This window comes from Monopterus albus, unplaced genomic scaffold, assembly GCF_001952655.1.
Source record: "Monopterus albus unplaced genomic scaffold, M_albus_1.0 scaffold92.1, whole genome shotgun sequence".
NCBI classification, from domain to species: domain Eukaryota; kingdom Metazoa; phylum Chordata; class Actinopteri; order Synbranchiformes; family Synbranchidae; genus Monopterus; species Monopterus albus.
Genome location: NW_018127972.1, coordinates 2,432,374 through 2,452,272, shown reverse-complemented (window position 1 = coordinate 2,452,272; position 19,899 = coordinate 2,432,374). Strand labels below are relative to the sequence as shown.

The 19,899-nt window shown below is 40.4% G+C and overlaps 2 protein-coding genes across 4 annotated transcripts in view; one reads left to right on the top strand and one right to left on the bottom strand.

The window, feature by feature from the left end:
• The first annotated feature begins 2,088 nt into the window (after nt 1–2,088).
• On the top strand, nt 2,089–9,863 carry smim22 (small integral membrane protein 22). Of its 2 annotated transcripts, none has more exons than XM_020608260.1 (4): nt 2,089–2,327; nt 4,963–5,094; nt 8,702–8,772; nt 9,553–9,863. In XM_020608260.1, exons 2-4 carry the CDS (start codon nt 4,974–4,976, stop codon nt 9,598–9,600), a joined length of 240 nt encoding a protein of 79 aa, XP_020463916.1. In that variant the 5' UTR covers nt 2,089–2,327; nt 4,963–4,973; the 3' UTR covers nt 9,601–9,863. The 2 variants fall into 2 exon arrangements, with proteins under 2 accessions (XP_020463916.1, XP_020463915.1); XM_020608259.1 differs by having other exon boundaries at nt 2,092–2,327; nt 4,966–5,094.
• Nucleotides 9,864–11,750: 1,887 nt separating this feature from the next.
• Nucleotides 11,751–19,899, bottom strand: part of rogdi (rogdi atypical leucine zipper) — a 14,741-nt gene continuing 6,592 nt past the window's right edge. The window contains exons 4-11 of one of the 2 annotated variants that reach the window (XM_020608257.1): nt 17,048–17,102; nt 16,864–16,944; nt 14,899–14,994; nt 14,682–14,780; nt 13,955–14,068; nt 13,816–13,865; nt 13,387–13,513; nt 11,751–11,944 (exon numbers count right to left, since the gene is read on the bottom strand). In XM_020608257.1, the coding sequence (XP_020463913.1) occupies nt 11,903–11,944; nt 13,387–13,513; nt 13,816–13,865; nt 13,955–14,068; nt 14,682–14,780; nt 14,899–14,994; nt 16,864–16,944; nt 17,048–17,102 (664 nt within the window). In that variant the 3' untranslated portion in view covers nt 11,751–11,902. The remainder of the gene's footprint in view (nt 11,945–13,386; nt 13,514–13,815; nt 13,866–13,954; nt 14,069–14,681; nt 14,781–14,898; nt 14,995–16,863; nt 16,945–17,047; nt 17,103–19,899) is intronic. The other variant, XM_020608258.1, reaches the window with a different exon arrangement.

Here is a 19,899-nt window from a genome sequence, read left to right as displayed (position 1 = left end):
GTTGGACAGTATAAGAGACAGTGATATAACTCTTATGTTTAAAACTCTTTCGGCACTGTATTGAACTGTTATGATACAGTAGTGTCTTTAAATAGTTTTCCACCTCTTTTATATACAATAAACTAATAAAAATGTCAATATAATGCAGCACAATACTGCAACGTAGCCTGAAAAATACCAAAGAATGAAAAGCTCTCTTGCACATGAAAAATATTACATTATTACGTTTGAAATACATTTTACTTGTGTAATTATAATGTACAGTATAGAGACCGTCAGTTAATCTCTACTCCTAGGAGAAAAGGGCTGCAAAGTATGCATAAGAAAAAAGTCAACATTGTCTTTTTGCCACAATATTAGTTCATGCAGTTGTTAAAATATGCCACATACATTCAACATACATAAATGCAGTGGTGTCAGAAAATATTTTTATCCCTTCACTCCTTGCATTTTCCAAGGGCAGTTTTTTCAGTTTCAGTATGAATTAACAGCAGTAAAATGTGCATAAAATGTAGAAGAGGTAATCCTATCTGAAGTGACTGCAGCCTATATACTGTAAATTCTGCTAAATCAATAACTTGGCCACAGCTATTGAGAAAAAATGTAATATTAAGCTTTAGATCTATTAATTTCCTTTGTTTTAAAGGCATGCAGTATATGAAGAAGGCAGGCTATGAAAACTTACAGGAATAGATTTAGAGCCAGGTACACTTTTCAAATAGCTCAAAAATTGTGCTCTTTGTTAAAATTTTCACATTAATAACCCTATATTTAAAAAACAGCCTCTTGCAATAAATCTCAGTGAAATGCACACTGTGTGGTTGTAAAAGTGAAGCTCCTCTTTGTCTGCCCTTAATATGAGCCGCTCCACATCAAATTATTTCCTTCTGACTGAAATGGTACTGTTTGATTAGGAATGGTTTAGGATGCCCTAAAAGGTTCTTTACAGTATTGGTACCATTTGTTTTCTTTAAAGTCATGTCTTATTATAATTACTCTAATGCCAGTGAGTCACCTCTGGCTCCAAGACCCTTTCAATTTGTGAAGTTATTGTGTTTACATTAAATAAACCTGAGAACTAACCTGCTCCCAAGTAGCTTTGAGATTACGGATATGTTGCCATGCCAATAAGTCCTGCAAGACTTTCAAAGATCCAGCAGTTCCAGGATAATATGAAATTTTCAACAAAGTTATCAGGTGAGCTTGCTTTGGTGGATTCTGCGACTATCTTTACCCGCCTAGCTCCAAAAAAGTTTACCTGAACCGATAAATAGGCTTCATGTCACAGTTATATGCCATGCAGTGATATGCCAGCTACTATGCAAGTAGTGTAGACAGCTGGATTTATTAAGATTGCACCCCGTCAGTTGCGTGACATACATGCCTCAAAATGAGTAATACAGGACTGTATGACAATCGGAAATGGATCAGCTTTATTCTATCTGATGTCTATCTTGTGAAAAATCCCTGGATCAGCATTGATACTGATAGTATCAGATCAGGGCATCGATACTTTTACGTATTTATTCACTAGCAGTTATACTAATATAGACAGTAGAAACTATGATACTGTAAAGTCTAGACCTTACTATGTAAAGTGCCTTTAGATACCTTTTTGTTTTCATTAGTGCTATATGAACAAAACCGAATTGAACTGAATTAAGGATCTGAATTAATTCAATTGAATTAAGGAGTTTCCTCTGGAGGAGGGTATTGTTATTAGCTACATGAGACATCATATAGTCAGAGTTTCTAATCCAGTATCACAAATCATGAAATTATCATAATAAAAAGTAGAAAGAGAACAGTGAAACAAAAAACTGGGATTCAGCATCAACTACTGAAGAACTTAAAGCTGGTCATAATAAAAACCTTAATAATTACTTTATAATACTAAATAAAAATTGCTCTTGTTACTGCTGTCTGCACATCCACAAGCTTCCACGGGGGCTTATTTAGATGTACATTAAGTAGACTGTAATTATGCTTGCACATAATAGTTTTGGTCATAGGTCAACATCTGTACAGCGCCATACTTTACACATTATTACTGTTGAGTTGTCTGAGCCCGGCCACCCTTACAAAATTTCTAAGTTTGCGCCCCTGGACGTGAGTGTTTCGGTGACTGTCTGTACAGATTGTGAAGGTTGGTGGAAAGCTCCCAGACCATCTTGACTGAAAGTTTGTGTCAACGCCCCGCGCTGCTGCCGCTGCCCGCTCCCTGCGCTTTCCAGGTGTGACGCAGCGCATTTCATACCAGCCTCAGTTGCGTCAGGTACCTTCGTACCCGGAAGGCGAAACACTAAAAAAAGCGACTCCATTTTCAGGTAGGCACCTGCTGTTTTGAATAACGTCAAATATACACATTGCATACTTTAGAACGAGTAAGCTACTGTTTGATTTATTGTAAAATGTTACCTGTTGTGTCACATTTGTCCCACTCCGCACAAAGTCGTCATTTCAACGTCTTTTAAACAACTTTGGTTAACGATGAAAAGACGGCTATAATATAATCAAAAAATCTAAAACTAACAGACGTCTTTTTGTGGACATTAAAAAGCTGACTATAGGCTTATTGATTGATTGATTGATTGACCGTTACTTAGCCAACCTTTTGAACACAATGTGACAATAAAAAACTATAGTAATAACAGTAAATTATGACACAAGGATGAATACGTAGTTAATTAAATAAATGGGCAATAAATGACAGATAGGAAGAAGGCTACCTATTCTTTTTAAGTAAAAAATAAATGCAAAACTACTACATTATAAATATCCCTGCATTCACACTCATGATCAAGTATTAATATGCACCAAGAATCATCCAAAATAAAAGTATTCATGTATCCAGTAAAATGCACCTTAATTGATATTATGACTGTAAATAGTGATGTCTCAAGCCTTCAGCAGCATTTCAATGTTGTAGCTCCTCTGGGTGGAGCTTGTTTTGGTCCTAGGGGTCAGGCCCCAGGATAAATCTGAGGAGTCATAAGATGATTCATGGAAGAGGAAAAAAGACATTCACAAGCCACATACAAAAATGTTTTTAGTTTTCAGACTTTAATCTTTAATAAATTTAGCCAATTTCTCTTTGGTGTCACTGCTAATAATGCTTGGACATCCAGGAAACCTGGCAAGGTGCCCCAGCTAAATGCTTTTTTGTAAGGGCCCACAGGACAAAAGTGGTAACAACTTGGTTAATCTTTAACAATTTCAAGCTTGTTTGCTTTTTTAATGGAAATCATTAGTCAGCATTTAGTAAATATAGACACCAAGTTGTCAATTTATTAGATGCACTTTTCAGTCTAACCCAACAGTCTTGAAATAAATCCTTCTCCATGAAGGAAATAAGTTTTAGCTGGAACTGTTTTAGAGAGGTATTGATTTAAGTGTATGGTCACTTTGGAAGATATAGTTTGTGCTGCTGTTGAACTGTATTATGTTATACAGATGGATGCTTCTGTTATTTTGTCCACCCTATTTTTTTTTTTATCAACGAGGCATATAATGAAGTATAAGTACAAACTAGAGCTTCCAAAATGACAGCTTGCTTTAATTTGATAGTGATACCATAATGTTATGATCACAGAACGATGCCCTCTGTAATCATAATGTTATAGTGTTGTGTTCAGAAATCAGAAGCACCCTTCATTATCATAATTTGTATAGCAAATAAGGAGTTTATTTAGCTTTGGTGCTAATATAGACCTCAGAGAGGGAGAGAGAGAGAGAGAGAGAGAGAGGAAAGACAGATAGAAAGGCCAAAGGACAAGGAGGAAGACAAAAGGAGTAAACAGGTAAGAATGTGCACTATCAGCTCAAAGAGCACATCCTTCTGATCTGAGCAATGTTTAAACCAGTTCCCACTGCATGAACAGTGATCTTTATTTAGTTAAGGTGTTGTCACTTAGTGGTTGTCTTTATTGAACACACCTATGGAACACTAGGCTTCTGATGTCACTAAATGTCAACTGGAGTCAGGTGTTAGCAAACCTGGAGTCCGATCAATAAAACCAGAATGGAGGTGTGGTTTAGAACAACCTTGACTCAAACAGTGTCAGTGTCATATTCACAAGCAGGATCAGCTGATGTGAGCTGTCTTGCAAATAAGAGATCTCAGAAGACCTACAGTCAAGACTTGTTGATTTGCTTATAGCTGGAAAGGGTTCCAGAGTCATCTCAAAGACTTCAGATATTCATCAGTCCACACATAAACATATCATCTATAAATGGAGATGAGGTTTGCCAAAGACTATCCTGGCACTCCACAACACTACCCAGGGTTCTAGACCAACATTTCATACTGGTGGCACAGGTGCCACCAAGTCTCACAGATGGTGGCACCACCTCTCTTTTACAATGTAATGCAAAATAATCTGTATTTTTTTTTACAAATAATTTACATCCCCTTACCATCCAATGTGCATAGCCTGTATTTATAATAAAATTCAGAGAGAGGGAGACTTATGGAACACAGTAAATAGGAAGATGACTTCTGGAACAAGTTTCTACACATTTATGTGTGTAGTAGCATTAACATAAAAACAGTGTATCATCATGCTCACCAGTTATCCCATGCCTTTCTCTGCACTTATGTGTCTCCAGGCATTGTTTCTCCTGTTGGAGTCAAAATAAAATGAGCCTGACAAATCGTAAAGCTCTGGTTTTCCCTGCAAGACAATTATTAACTATTCATCTATCTTGGCTAAGCTTTAAACTGGATGTTGTTAGGAAAAGGGTGAAGCTGATGGTTTGGTTTTGTCACATAACCTGCAGTGCACTTAATGCACTGTGAAAAGTTTGAATTTTTTCTTAGTGTGTCACAGTGCATGACCATCACAACAGTATCATGAGCGCTGTTGTTGTCCATCTCCATTTAAAATAACGAACTTGAGTGCTCAAAAGATGTGACATGTGAATGACCCCTAATGTGTCATCCTCTGTGTATGTTCCTGAAAGCAGACTGAAAGATGAACATCCAGCAGGAGTTTGAGGATCAGTTTAACGATGTGGTTTCCAGACTGCAGTCCAAACAGATGTTCCAGTCTGACTGGGACATTGCTTCTTTTGCAATCTTCTTCATCTTCATCGGTGAGTGAATGTGAAGGAAATTGGATTATAGAAGCCAAGGTGTTCTGATTTCTATAATATCTAAGCATCAGGAACAGGGTTTTAATAAAGGCAAATACAAAAGAGAAAATGAGTTGAAATTATGGAAAAATGTTAACATTCCTTACTGCTTTGCATTTTTGTGTCATGTGCAGGTCTCTGACTTTTTTCCACCATCACTTTAAACAACAGATTTAACTGCTAAATCAACCCTAACTGCAACAAAAACATCACACATTAATGTACTTAATTTATATTTCATCACACCTTTCAGATAACAGAAACACTATCACCAATACAACAGACCACACCAGACACATTTAAGGCTGTACAGAGTCAAGAACATATTCATCCATCCATTTTCTACCACTTATCTGGGCTCAGGTCATGGTGGCAGCAGGTTCATTAGAGTAGTCCAGACATCCCTCTCCCCAGCAACATGCTCCAGGTCCTCTGGCAGGATTCCGAGGCGTTCCCAGGCCAGATGAGATACAGTGCCTTGCTAAAGTATTCGGCCCCCTTGAACTTTGCGACCTTTTGCCACATTTCAGGCTTCAAACATAAAGATATAAAACTGTAATTTTTTGTGAAGAATCAACAACAAGTGGGACACAATCATGAAGTGGAACGAAATTTATTGGATATTTCAAACGTTTTTAACAAATAAAAAACTGAAAAATTGGCCGTGCAAAATTATTCAGCCCCCTTAAGTTAATACTTTGTAGCGCCACCTTTTGCTGCGATTACAGCTGTAAGTCACTTGGGGTATGTCTCTATCAGTTTTGCACATCGAGAGACGGAAATTTTTGCCCATTCCTCCTTGCAAAACAGCTCGAGCTCAGTGAGGTTGGATAGAGAGCGTTTGTGAACAGCAGTTTTCAGTTCTTTCCACAGATTCTCGACTGGATTCAGGTCTGGACTTTGACTTGGCCATTCTAACACCTGGATATGTTTATTTGTGAACCATTCCATTGTAGATTTTGCCTTATGTTTTGGATCATTGTCTTGTTGGAAGACAAATCTCCGTCCCAGGCTCAGGTCTTTTGCAGACTCCATCAGGTTTCCTTCCAGAATGGTCCTGTATTTGGCTCCATCCATCTTCCCATCAAGTTTAACCATCTTCCCTGTCCCTGCTGAAGAAAAGCAGGCCCAAACCAGGATGCTGCCACCACCATGTTTGACAGTGGGGATGGTGTGTTCAGGGTGATGAGCTGTGTTGCTTTTACGCCAAACATAACGTTTTGCATTGTTGCCAAAAAGTTCGATTTTGGTTTCATCTGACCAGAGCACCTTCTTCCACATGTTTGGTGCGTCTCCCAGGTGGCTTGTGGCAAACTTTAAACGACACTTTTTATGGATATCTTTAAGAAATGGCTTTCTTCTTGCCACTCTTCCATAAAGGCCAGATTTGTGCAGTATACGACTGATTGTTGTCCTATGGACAGAGTCTCCCACCTCAGCTGTAGATCTCTGCAGTTCATCCAGAGTGATCATGGGCCTCTTGGCTGCATCTCTGATCAGTCTTCTCCTTGTATGAGCTGAAAGTTTAGAGGGACGGCCAGGTCTTGGTAGATTTGCAGTGGTCTGATACTCCTTCCATTTCAATATTATCACTTGCACAGTGCTCCTTGGGATGTTTAAAGCTTGGGAAATCTTTTTGTATCCAAATCCGGCTTTAAACTTCTCCACAACAGTATCTCGGACCTGCCTGGTGTGTTCCTTGTTCTTCATGATGCTCTCTGCGCTTTAAACAGACCTCTGAGACTATCACAGTGCAGGTGCATTTATACGGAGACTTGATTACACACAGGTGGATTCTATTTATCATCATTAGTCATTTAGGTCAACATTGGATCATTCAGAGATCCTCACTGAACTTCTGGAGAGAGTTTGCTGCACTGAAAGTAAAGGGGCTGAATAATTTTGCACGCCCAATTTTTCAGTTTTTTATTTGTTAAAAAAGTTTGAAATATCCAATAAATTTCGTTCCACTTCATGATTGTGTCCCACTTGTTGTTGATTCTTCACAAAAAATTACAGTTTTATATCTTTATGTTTGAAGCCTGAAATGTTGCAACAGGTCGCAAAGTTCAAGGGGGCCGAATACTTTCGCAAGGCACTGTATATAATCTCTCCAGTGTGCCCCGGGGTCTCCTACCAGATGGACATGTCTGGAAGACCTACAAAGGGAGGTGCCCTGGAGGCATCCTGATAATATGCCCAAACAGGTGAATGAAGCAGGCAGGAGAATGGTCGGGGTAGCTGGAGTGTCAGGAACACACGGGTGAGTCAGGCAGCAGGGAGTAAACTGAGGTGAACATGCAATGCCATATTACAGAAGTCCAAAAAACATTCACAGTTCAGAGAAGTGCCCAAGGAAACAAACAAAGGTGCCAAAAGGCGAATAGTTCAGACACAGTAGAGTTCATAAGGGAGTCCCCCAAAAGCAAACAAAACTACAGTCAATCAGGAGATGTCCCAGGAAAAGAGGCAGGATCTGAGGACAAACACAAAAAGGATGGTTCAGACCCCGGGGTTGGGCAAGAGGCTGGTGAAGCCATTTAGGCGGATGTCCTCAGGACCAGGTAGGAGTCAGATCGAACCATGCAGGCGGATGTCCTCGGGACCAAGCAGGAAACCAGAGAGGCCTTTCTGGCAGATGACCATTGGATCCACTGAACCAGGCAGGAGGTTGATGGAGTCTTGCAGGTGGAAGTCCTTGGGACCTGGCCGGAACCTGAAGATCCTGCTCTGGATGACAACCTCTGGGTCGGGTAGGAGAGCTGGAGAAGCCATTCGGGCGGATGTCCTCAGGACCAGGCAGAAGGTTGACAAAACAGTTCAGGTGGAAGTCCTTGGGACCAGGCAGGGAACGGGTGAGATCATTCTAGTGGACAACCTCTGGGCCAAGCAGGAAGTTGAGAGGGCCATTCTGGAGATGGCCCAGACACCAAGCAAGGAACAAAAGAGGCCAGTCAGGAGGACGACCTTGATGCTGAGCAGGAGGACGAGGCCGTTTGGGAGGTTGACCTCGGAACTATGCTGAAAGCCAAGGTTGCTTGGGAGGATGACCTAGGCACCAGGTGAGGAGCAGGTGAGGCTGTTCGGGAAGATGGCCCAGACACCAGGCGAGGACCCGGGAAAGACCGTTCAGGAGGACTGCCTCGGTGCCAGGTGAGGAGCAGAGGAGATCGTTCAGAAGTCCTTGGCAGCAGACATCATCATGTGTGTGAGAGGAGCGTAGCTCCACACTCCTCTAATCACAGACCGACAGAATGGATAAGCAAAACAGAATGGTCTGCGCCAGCCCATGAGGTTATGCTGGATGATGATTAAGGGAAGCATGGGGTATACCGCTCGTTAGGTTCTGATGATAGAAATGCAGCAACAGGAACTCAAAACCCAAGTCATTTTTTATATTTGCATATTCCAGGGGATTTTCATTGCAAAATGCCCTGGGACAATGGGACAGCATTAATCTCGCCCTGACTGGAGATGCTGAAGGGCTTCTGCAAAGATAAGATACAGTCCTACATTCAACAATGTCGTCTTGTGTCTACTCACTGTGTGTGTGCTCTGTTGTGGACAGGTATGGTTTTGCTGCTGCTCATCCTGGTCCTTATCCGCTGCTGCTGCTGTTGCTGCTGTGATGATGAAAAGGTACATGCTTTACACAGAAGGGAACTAATGGAAGGCATAGACTAACTGTGAAATGCTGACTGGCAGGCAGATGATCAAGATAAAAGTGATGCAGTCTTTTATTTCAGTTTTATTCCAGAACTATGAGCAACTTAAAGAACAGAGAAAAAGGCTGTCCGAAATGTACTATACAGTATGGTGCACTCCATTTACCCTCTTGACATTTTATTTAAATGATTGGATTGTAAAGGTAGAGGGTGAAATGAGTGCAGCAAAATATAGGAAAGGACAATCTTATTCAGTCTGCAAGAGAACTACGGCTTGGGAGAAGATTTTGTTTTCCAGCAAGACAATGACCCGAAGCACACAGCGAAAGCTACACAGAAACTCTACAGTTGATAATAAGGACACAAAATGACAATGATTTATCCAAAATCCTAATTTACTGCCCACTTTAGAGTGAACTACTGTCTGTCTGTTATCCTGGGAGTAGTAAATGAGTGCTTTTGGACATAGAGCCTGAGTCATTAGTAACCAAGAAATTCCTGTAACACATAAAGTTTCTCATACAAGACAAGTAAAAGTACAGAGGCAAGAAAAACTAAGTGAATCCTATGTGCTTGTGGTAACAGTGAATCTTCATTTACAGTATCCTGTCAATTACTGAAGTGATTGGAAACCAAGCTGAAGTCATTTAAGACAATGTAAGTGTCAAATGAAATAAAATGATTGCTGTATGTTTCCTCTGCTCTGCAGCCTCGAAGACAGAAATAAAATGATTGCTGTATGTTTCCTCTGCAGCCTCGAAGACAGAAGGTTGGCATAGAGAACATGGCTCTGGAGCCCTGACATTTGAACAGCACCTATGAAGAAGCACTGTGAAGGTGACCGATGAAGCTAGTAGTCTCATACTTTGACTGCGCCAAAGCAGAATCTTTGTGCTTAGCATTGTCAGTCAGCTCTTTGCTACCCACTTATGTAAATCTAACACATGATCTTGTTCACTGTCACTGCTATTTGGGGTTTATTATGAGGATACCATAGAGGAGTTGTAAACTGTGTACCTGTGTTTTAATTTTTTTCATGATAATAAAAAAATTGCTCTCTGTTCATGTGTTGACACATACTTTCTCATCATGCCATGTTCATTTCTGGAATACTTTTCTTAGCAAACATAAAACTATATGAAGTCAAATAAACAAAGACTTTGCACATCTGTTTATTCTTAACCAAGCAAGACAAGTTTGCCCTTTATTTATTATGATAGTTGTGTGAAATGTAACAAAACAGAAGCTAATTGAATGCATCAGAGTATCTGATCACTGAACATGATGGAAGTACATCCCCCCCAAAATGCTTAAGAGTGCACAAACCACATTCTGACTACTACTACTGTATGTAGCAGTATGACGTTTCCCTGTAGCAGATAGCAAAGGTCAACAGAGAACTGAACATGGCTACATTATTGTTTAGAATAATTTTATTGCACAGATAATTTCCACATTTTATATGACAGGCAGCTTCTTCAAAATAGAGTAACACTGGAATAAATTTGTTCATGATAGAATTAGTGTTTGGTTCACAGAGAATAATTGTGCAAAAAATTAAAAAATAAATATGAACATAGATCACAGACTTGAAATCACTGATAACATCAACAGATGTGACTGGTAGCTTAAGCTACACACATCTATGTAGTAAGCAAGGAATGTTTTTTTATGAATATACATTTCCCTCAGAGTCTTTTAGAATTCCCACACAGTACTCTTCCAAGCATTTCTTGAATTCCACTTTGTACAATGTACTTCTACACTGTAGAAGTATACTGACCTGTTACTAGAGGGAAAAAAAGCATAATTATGAAATTAGTGAAACAAACAAATCCTCAGAACGACTTTATGAGCAGCATAGGCTAGCTGTCTCCCCCTCTAGATGTTTTACTAATCTAACCAACTACTGGCTGTAGCTTTATTTTTAATGTACAGACATTAGAATGGTATCATTCTGAACATCTAACTCTAAAAAGGAGAAGAAAAGCATTTCCCATAATGTTGAAACATTCCCTAAAGTGGGCAACTGCAATGATTGTGTTTTTGGCTGCCAGCACTGTCAAAGCACTAAGTGAACAACAGAAGTATAGGTGACTGCATTTAGTGAAGACACAACTGTGTTGCTGTCACCACATGGGTAGCAAGTGCACAGACCCCCGAAAGATAATACACACCACTAGGGATCAACAGAGCCCCAGTCAAGAAAAAGACCATGACCACAGACCGTGCTCAACATTGTACAGGTGGATATATTATAGATGTAGTGATGAAAACCTTTAAAACTTCTAAAATATCCATGACTAAATCAAGATTAAATTTGTGAATTGATAGTGCTGGCAACATCAGTCAACAGTCCCTCGTCTGTCAACACATTTTGATTCAAATATTTGCTAAATCCTAAGCCCACTTCAAACCAATGGGAAGAGTTCAGATAAAGACACAAATCTGTCATGTGACATAACCAAAACTGTATAAACTCGGGCAAAAAATGTTTGTAAAATACCATCATTTGTAATAGGAAACTGATATTTTGAGGGCCTTGTGAGGAACAATGTATCTTGTGTGGGAATGCAAAAATGTTGGATGTTTCGTAAGGGAATTAAAAAGTACTTAAAAAAACAGACTGCTTTGTCTTCCAGCCCTGAGTGCACAAATTAATGTTCTACTCAACACGACAGTTCATACTCTGTGGTATAAACCACATCAGTTCTCACCAAGTATTAAGTTGGTTGAATGTAACAAAAAATAATTCTAATAACAAATCAACATCAATCTCATTCAGTCATTCAGATGTTCAAGTCAGTGAGATACAATACACACATTAGTGGTATATCAGTCACCTGGGCTAACACAACAAGGAATTGCAAACACATATCTGTTAGGGTTTGGCTCCTTCAGCTAATCATGCAACAATTCATACTGTATATATATAATTGCAAACACATATCTGTTAGGGTTTGGCTCCTTCAGCTAATCATGCAACAATTCATACTGAATATATATAATATATATATAAAAAAAAAAACACCTTCCCAGGATGTTCCTTGAATGTGTGGATATCTTGGGTCTGACCAGTCGATGGATTATGGACTGGAGCTGGATTAGAACGGTCTGTACTTCCAGAAGCTAGAGAAGACCGATATCTGCAAGGAGAGAACAGAGGAGTTTAGTGTGGCTTTTCTCAAGTTACAGATATACAAAATTACACAATCAAATAATCCACTAATTAACCAGTCAAAGCTCAAGACAGAAATAAACTACACCTTCAAACAGGTATGCTGGGATCCAAGCACAAGAGTGAAGCTGTAATGACCCAAGCTGGCCAGGAATAGTTTGAGGGCTCCTGAGGGCTCCAGCTGAAGAGGCTCCAGAGGCACATCCATTTCTACACACCATCCACGCTGCCCGCAGCCCTGGCCGAGCGAGCTGAGCGCATGCTGTGCTCCTCCTCGCTGAAGCACCGAGTGCAGCAGATGGACCAGTGAGGAGGAGGAAGCAGCTTGCCAGGTCACTGCTGCTGCTACACCACAGCAAGGCAACTGGAGAGCAGCTGCGCGACACCAAGAGGAGTGCTATCACTGTGGGAGCTGGGCCACACCTCACAGTGTTCGCACAGAACCGGCACCGCACACCCTCAAACAACTCATCCACCCTCGACCTGTCACAGCTGTGGGTCAGCTGTCTGGGGCAAATACACAGATTATACCTGGACTGTGAGCTGAATTGGTACCAAATGCCATGCCTTGGGGGCCACGAGGTTCACCATCTTCTTGGTGCACCCGGGGACATCTCCAAGACTCCGGAGGTGAAGGACTACCAAGTGCCGCATCACAACAGTCACTGGCAAGAGTGCGAAGATATGGGGAGAGAGGATGCTCAATGTGACTGTCGCTGGCTGCCATGTTGAGCACCGCTTCAGGCCGGCCAACATTCAAGATCCATGCATCATCGGCTTTGACCTGCAGGAGCTGCCAGCCGGAGGCTCGTCTACACCAACAGGGCCAATGTGAGGGGCTCATTCACGCCTATGCCACATTCCCAGGCGGTGTGCACTGAGATCAAGCGAACCAGCTTTTGCTCATACGAGAAGAGCTACAGAAGGAAGAAGCACTGACGTGGTCAGTGCACCGAGGACTGTGAGGTCCTGGGAGGTCAGAGGTTTCTTCTATTAAAGGGAGTTTTTCTTCTCCATTGTTGCCAAGTGCTTGGTCCAGGGGGATTTGCTGGGCTTTTCTCTCTCTTTAGACATTACTATGTAAAGTGCCTTAAGATGATTTTTGTTGTGAATTGGTGCTAAAGAAATAAAAATTAACTGAATTAAATTGTTATGTTAATTTCTTATGGTGTTATGTTGGTTGTTCTCTATTGCTGCTGTAACACAGAAATTTCCCCACTGTGGGATCAATAAAGTAGCTACTCTACTCTAAAAAATGAAAAAAAAAAAAAAAAGTATGTGCAAACACATAGCACCTTTCAGAATTCAAAATTAAAAAAGTAGATTTCAGAAGTAGAGGGAAAAAAGCTAACTTGTCACTTTTTGTTGTGGCAATGTTTAAAAGATTAAAAACAAAACATAGACACTTACTTTGTCCTTGAGCTGCTGGCAGAGCTGCAGGGAGATGGTGAAGAACACCAGTGTATCACTGAGCCATGGCACCACACACTCCACCTTGTGAACATGGCTCACCTCAAACCGATTGTTGCTGAGTTCGCTGTGGAGGAAGATGTTCATAAGGAAAAGTCGATTAGAAGACAGATTAAAGAAAGCTTCAAGATTTGCTACATTAATGTGGTATAGCACCTAAAAGAGCCCTGGAATGAGGATGAAGACTGATTTCCACACTGTCCAGGAAAGCCAGTGTCATAGTTCTCAATTTAAGCATTACCAGTAACAATCTTTATGCATGCAGTACTTTTTTAATGCATACACCGTATGTATCATTTACTCTAACCTGTTTATGTATAATGCATGCTATAGAACAAGACAGAAAGAAAGAAAAGGAGCAGGACTTACAACATTGATCCAGGGTTGTGTAAAACTGAGCTTCCAGTTGGCTTGAAATTCTATTGGGGTGAAACAAAACACTGCAATATCAATCACATGACATGGTGTGTAGCTTCATAAAGTGTTGGAGAGAGTCACAAGTTCAAACCTTCGTGGTGTTGGGAGGCAACACATGAAGCTGGTAGACAGTTAAACACAGTTTGCTTAAGTTGATGTAAAAGTTCATTATCACATCTCCAGGCATGGGAGGAGTGAACATTTTCTGGTGATTAAAGGCAAACAGAGAAAGAAAGAAAGAAATATGGAATAACAGTATGAAGGCTCATGATTAATAAACTGACATTTTGTCAAACTGCTGCTACAATGCTGGAATCTGAAAAAAAGGCATCGCTGCTACACTGTCATATGTTCAATCTTTGCTTTTCGTTAGTGAATTCCTGGATAATATTTAAAGGTGCAGTGTGTGAGATTTAGTAACATTTAGCGGTGAGGTTGCAACATTTAGCGGTGAGGTTGCAGCAAAGCTTTCATGCATTGTGTTTGACACCCCTCACAGCATTTTTTGTGCTGTCACCCATCCCATTTCTTCATGTCTTTGCTTCTTTGAAGACAGGGATTCATATTGTCTTCCTTTTTCTTGTGTTAAAGTATAACTACAACCCTCCCTTTCTACAAATTATAGTTCTTAAACTGTTAAACTGTTTTTTTGTTTGTAACAAATGTTAAAAACAACAAAAACAAATATGGCTATATATTGTTCATTTTCATTATCAAATTTTATCAGAACAATATAAAATAATAAACACAGTCTGTCATACTCTGGTCCTCGTGGCAAAGCAGTGTGGATGTAATGTGCGTGGTCTGAAGACCCATACCATCAGACAGCTGGTGGCCAGTTCAGGCAGCGTCATGGAGGCTGGGGTGGTGAGACGGTTTCGTGCTCGTGTCAGCTGGAGCATTACTGCATCCATGAGCTAGAGCACCAACAGAAACATGAAGTTAACATCCTTGACAGTAAAAGACTGGGACCTCATCCATGTTCGGCTCTGTACTGACTGGAACAGGACACTGTTGTCTGGAAGAACAACACACCTTATTAACCTCTGCCCCCGTCTTGAAGTGATAGCTTTCATCACGGCTGTTAAGCAGCTGCAGAGCCTGGTTAACATGGTTCCTGGCATCCTGGATCTAAAGGAAGAATACAGAGAAGAAGAAGGTGAAATGGCAAAGGGATTAGCAAGTCAGGATTTGAACATGACCAATTTGCATACAACAAGCATTTTATATTTAAAGCCAAGTTGAGGCATATGAGACATCAGACATTTACTGGTCTCTGTGACTCTGTGACAGCCCTCTTCACTTCCTCTTTGTGCTTTTCTGTGTGAGCAGGCCTTTTATCTTGTTTAGGAGTGCAGTAGGAATAACATAAGTGCTATAAGTCAACAGTTTCAACTCTTTATAATCGACTGTGTTAGTCCATTGCTTTGGCTCAAGTCAAGCTGTACCTATTGGCTAACAATGCAGTGTCATGCAGCTAGATGTCCAGCTGCATATCCTTTGCATACCATATGTACCAAATCAGTGGTTAAGGCTCTTACCCAGTTCATACAGTATTTGTATTTGGGGTTTCAAAAATAATTCCATGATAAGGGCTTCAATTTTACATCTCTATATGAACAGACCCTTAAGCACCTTCACATCAGAAGTTGTCAAAAGAATCAAGGTGCAGTGGAGCAGTTTCATCTGCATTTTAAACCACTGATTTGTGGTTACTGTATTAAGCTAAAAGCCAGGGGTTTCTTTATATTATATATATATCTATATATATGATATAAAGAAACCCCTGACTTTTAGCTTATATATATATAATATATAGATAGTCTATTATGTTGTAACTTGTTGTAGATATGAATGTATGAATTTATACTGAGTGATCAGTTTATTAGAAACAGTCTAAAGTACAATCCTGCAATAGAAACTATTGATTCAAGTGTATGGTCAACTGAGTTTATCTGACCTTAAATCAGCTGATAAATGAAATGCAAATAAAGGAGAACAAAGTGCTGAAAGGACTTCTCTGATAATTTAGCTATTTTCATTCTCTAAGGATGTCAGTGTCAGTAAGCCCACTACTTTGGATCAGTCTGAAATATCCCAAATTCTGAATGGATTGCCATATAATTTGGTTCATTCACATTTGACAGTGCATAAAGGGTGAATCTTCATGTTTTTGATGATGACTTTTCCTCTAGTGGCGCCATGAGGTTAACATTTGAGGACTGGACTGAAACATCTGAATCATGTCTGGACAATTATTGGATAAAGACATAAAATTGGGTTAGACATTCATGTCCTACTCAGGACGAATTGTAATAATTTGGATCTTCTAGCCATTCATCTATAGCCATCAGGTCAAAGTTTATAGTTGTCTGATACTTCTAAATCTAATGACGTTCCCATCAGCATCAGCTGTACTTGTGGTTAATGCCAATTATCAAATGCTGGCATTCTAACATGCAAAACTAAAACGATGATTAAATCAGCATGTTACCATTTTCAGTTTAAGCATTAATGTGTCTAAGTACTGCCTCAAAAAGCTTCCCACAAGGCAATATTTTAACACTAAACTAAACATACTAAAAACAACACATAGTCAACAAATGTATGGATAAAACCAACCCTTGATAGTTACGTATATTCGGTGTAATGTTTAAAACCGCCTCAGATTAATAATCCATGGTAGAGAACAAAATATAACATGGATTTAGCTTTTTATTTGGGCAAACTCCCATTATATCAATGCTATCTTATTTCATTATCAGTAACCCAGATTATAAACATATCTACTGCCATGTCCAGCCACATGGCAGTCTGCAAAATAATTTTAAATAGTTGAATCTGACATCTCTAACTAAGATAAAGGCCCTTCCTATGTTACTTTTAACCTTGTTGTCATCAGGTTTTTTCAGTTTTCATTGCTCCTTGACAGACGATCCTTACAGCTACAGCTTTGGTTCTCCATTTTTCTAATAGCATTTGCACACTAGCATACTGCACCTGCTGCAGCTTCCACTGTTTGTCCTCTCTGAACTGAAAGTGCAGCACTTGGCTGCTCTTTGCAACCTTCAGGTTTATGTCCTGTTGAGGAGAGCAAACATTAACAAAAGGTACATTTAGCAGAAGTCATTCTTTTACTTTCACATAAGGGAATAATGATTTGTTGAAAACGTGTCAAACTCACAGCCTGAGTCAGAGCCTCGCCCTGCAGAGTTAGCACCCCCTTCACTTGATCCATGCTACAAAACATCACATCACATTGTTATTTCATCATCACTATGGGAATTATAGAAAACAGTAGCTCTAGTTCTAGTACTAGAGCAAGGGAAGGCTGAGGGGAAGGCTACCAAATCTGATATATTACAACATTAAGGAAATGACTAGCCCATTCAAACAAGCTGTCAGTGGGCATGTGGCAGCCACTTTTACCATGGGAACACAATGCCCTGTCATAGACAGTAACTGTATCAGCTGTACTTTAAAGAGGTGGTATTATGGCCACTTTTCACATATTTTTATAAATATTGAGTGTGTTTTAAACATACTTGTGCCATTTTAGTCATCCTAGGTTGTTTGGAGTTCTTTACAAACAGCTCTGACCTCTAGCAGGCTGTTTTGAAGGTTATTAACATACAATTTACCTTACTCATGTATACCTACTCTGCCCAGTTGGAGGGAATGGCTCATCTCCACCCCCAGCCAATCAGAATAGGACCTAATGAATAATGAAATACCCCTACTGCCGAACTTTACCTTGCGTAATGGCTGTATTATGGCCATGGGCCTTATGTTTCCTTTTTAAGTCTCTTGCAGGCTGGAGTAGATACTGAAGAGTTGGATCTGGCTCTTCATCTTAAAGAGGTGTATCTGGAAGCTAAAACCCAAGAAGTTGAACTTATGCACCTCTGGATAAGACCTCTGGAGCTGGAAAGGTCTGTTGACCATCATGCCTCTACTCCAGTTAGTGTGCATCCCTCCACTGTTGCCTCCTTCAACCAGTCTGATATTAACAGACACATTGCATTGGTTCCTATTTTCAGAGACAGCGCGGTTGATTTGTATTTTAATGTTTTTGAGCATGTTGCTGCATATTTGAAATGACCTAAAGTTAGAGTATATGCGGTTTGCTTTTGCAGTGTAAATTGGTGCAAAAGGCCCAGGAAGTGTGCATGGGTTTGTCTATTGCAGACAGCTTGGATTATGATATCATTAAAACTACTGTTCTATGTGCATACTAACTTGTTCCTGAGGCATAGAGGCAAAAGTTTTGATCTTGTGAGAAATCTGCCAACCAAACAGGTCGAGTTTGCCTTTGAAAATTCAGCGCTATTTGACAAGTGTTGAAGTTTGCACAACTTTGTGAACCAATCTTGCTTATTAAAACCTGTCTTCCAGAAAAAAAAATTGGTTTATCTGAAAGAGCACAAGGTGAATTTCTCCAAAGCTGCTGAGTTTGTGCTGACCCACCATGTTATTTTTCCTTTTCTCCTGTGCATTGCAGGGATAAGTTGGCTGTTAAAACAGCTCCAAAACCCAAATTGTCTCCAAAAAGTTCCCATCATGTGCCTTCTGTTTTTTTCTAAAAAACATGAGTTTTTCTATTGTCACAATACAGGTCATCTTATTGCTGCCTGTTCCGTACTCCCCCCCAAAAAAAAAAAAAAAAAAAAAAATGTCGTGAAACCTCCAGAAACCCAAAAAGCATCGGTTTTGTGCAATCTGTTTCCACTCTCTCACCTTCACAGAGTCCTGTCCGTGATTAGCCTGTTTTTGATGAATGCTATCAGCCTTTCATTTTGCAGGGCTCAGTCTCTCTGTTAAGGGGAGTGGGGGAGCTGGTGCCAATTACTGTACTGCACTATACTAGTGCTGCTCAGCCGCTTATATTACAAAGCATTCTACCATTTTCATCAGAGACATATTGTGGTTTGGATGCGCTTAAGCGGGGTAAAAATGAGTGTGCTACGAGCTCTGCTGCACACAATTGTGTTGTGTTCTTCCCTTCATACTGGCCCAGTAAAAGCTGGCATTCTGCAGTAGTTACCACTTCAAGGCATGACTCTAAAACCAGGAAAAACATTTTTCCAATCCCTGAAGTGATTGAAAGTCCAGTCATTACCTCAAACGTGCGAGTCCCCACTGCTGCCGAGCAATCTTCTGTACATCCTACCTGTGCTGTTATGAGGCTCCACTGCCTTTTGAAGTCTGAATTTGTGAATGGACAAAAGACAGATCCCTCACTGGCTGCATGCTCTCCACTTGCTATTAACTCTGACAAACCAAAACCTGTGTACATCCTCCTTTAGATGGTGATGTAGGATGGAACTCACTTCAGCAAGTTCTACTTCTGTCTCAGTATCACTCTCAGGTACTTAGTATAGCTCACTGGCAAGTCTCTTTAACCCCTAGCGCTTTTGAGATACTGCATCTCCCTTTGTTACTCCTGCCAGGTTCTTACAATATGTTGTCATGCCTTTCAGTGTTCGCAACACAGCCACCACGTTACAATGTTTTGACCAGTGTTAGGCACTGTGAGGGATATTTGGATGAGGTGATATATATTGGTTCATGGGTTGAACACATGAAAACACTAGAGGAAGTTTTCAACAGGCTAAGAGAGGCTTCACTCACTCTAAATCTTGCTAAGTGTGACTTTGGCTGAGCTACTGTGACCTACTTAGGAAAAGAAGTGGGACAGGGGCAAGGATGTCCTACAGCTGCAAAGGTCCAAGCCATTTTAAAGTATTCTGTGCCTCAGACTAGACGTGAGTTATGTTGTTTTCTAGGGATGGCGGGAGATTATCCTGGGTTTTGCAAAAACTTTGCTGCCACTTCTCTTGCCAGCTCAACCAGTTACAAAACAATTTGTCTGGACTCCTGCATGCCAGAGTGCTTTTGAGCCTGCAAAAGCTCTACTCCGCAGCACCCCCATTCATGCAGCCCTGGATTTTGGCCAACCATTTAATATAGCAGTTGATGCCAATGCTAGCGGCACCAGCACTGTTGCTGCAAGAGGAATGTACTGCCCACCTGATC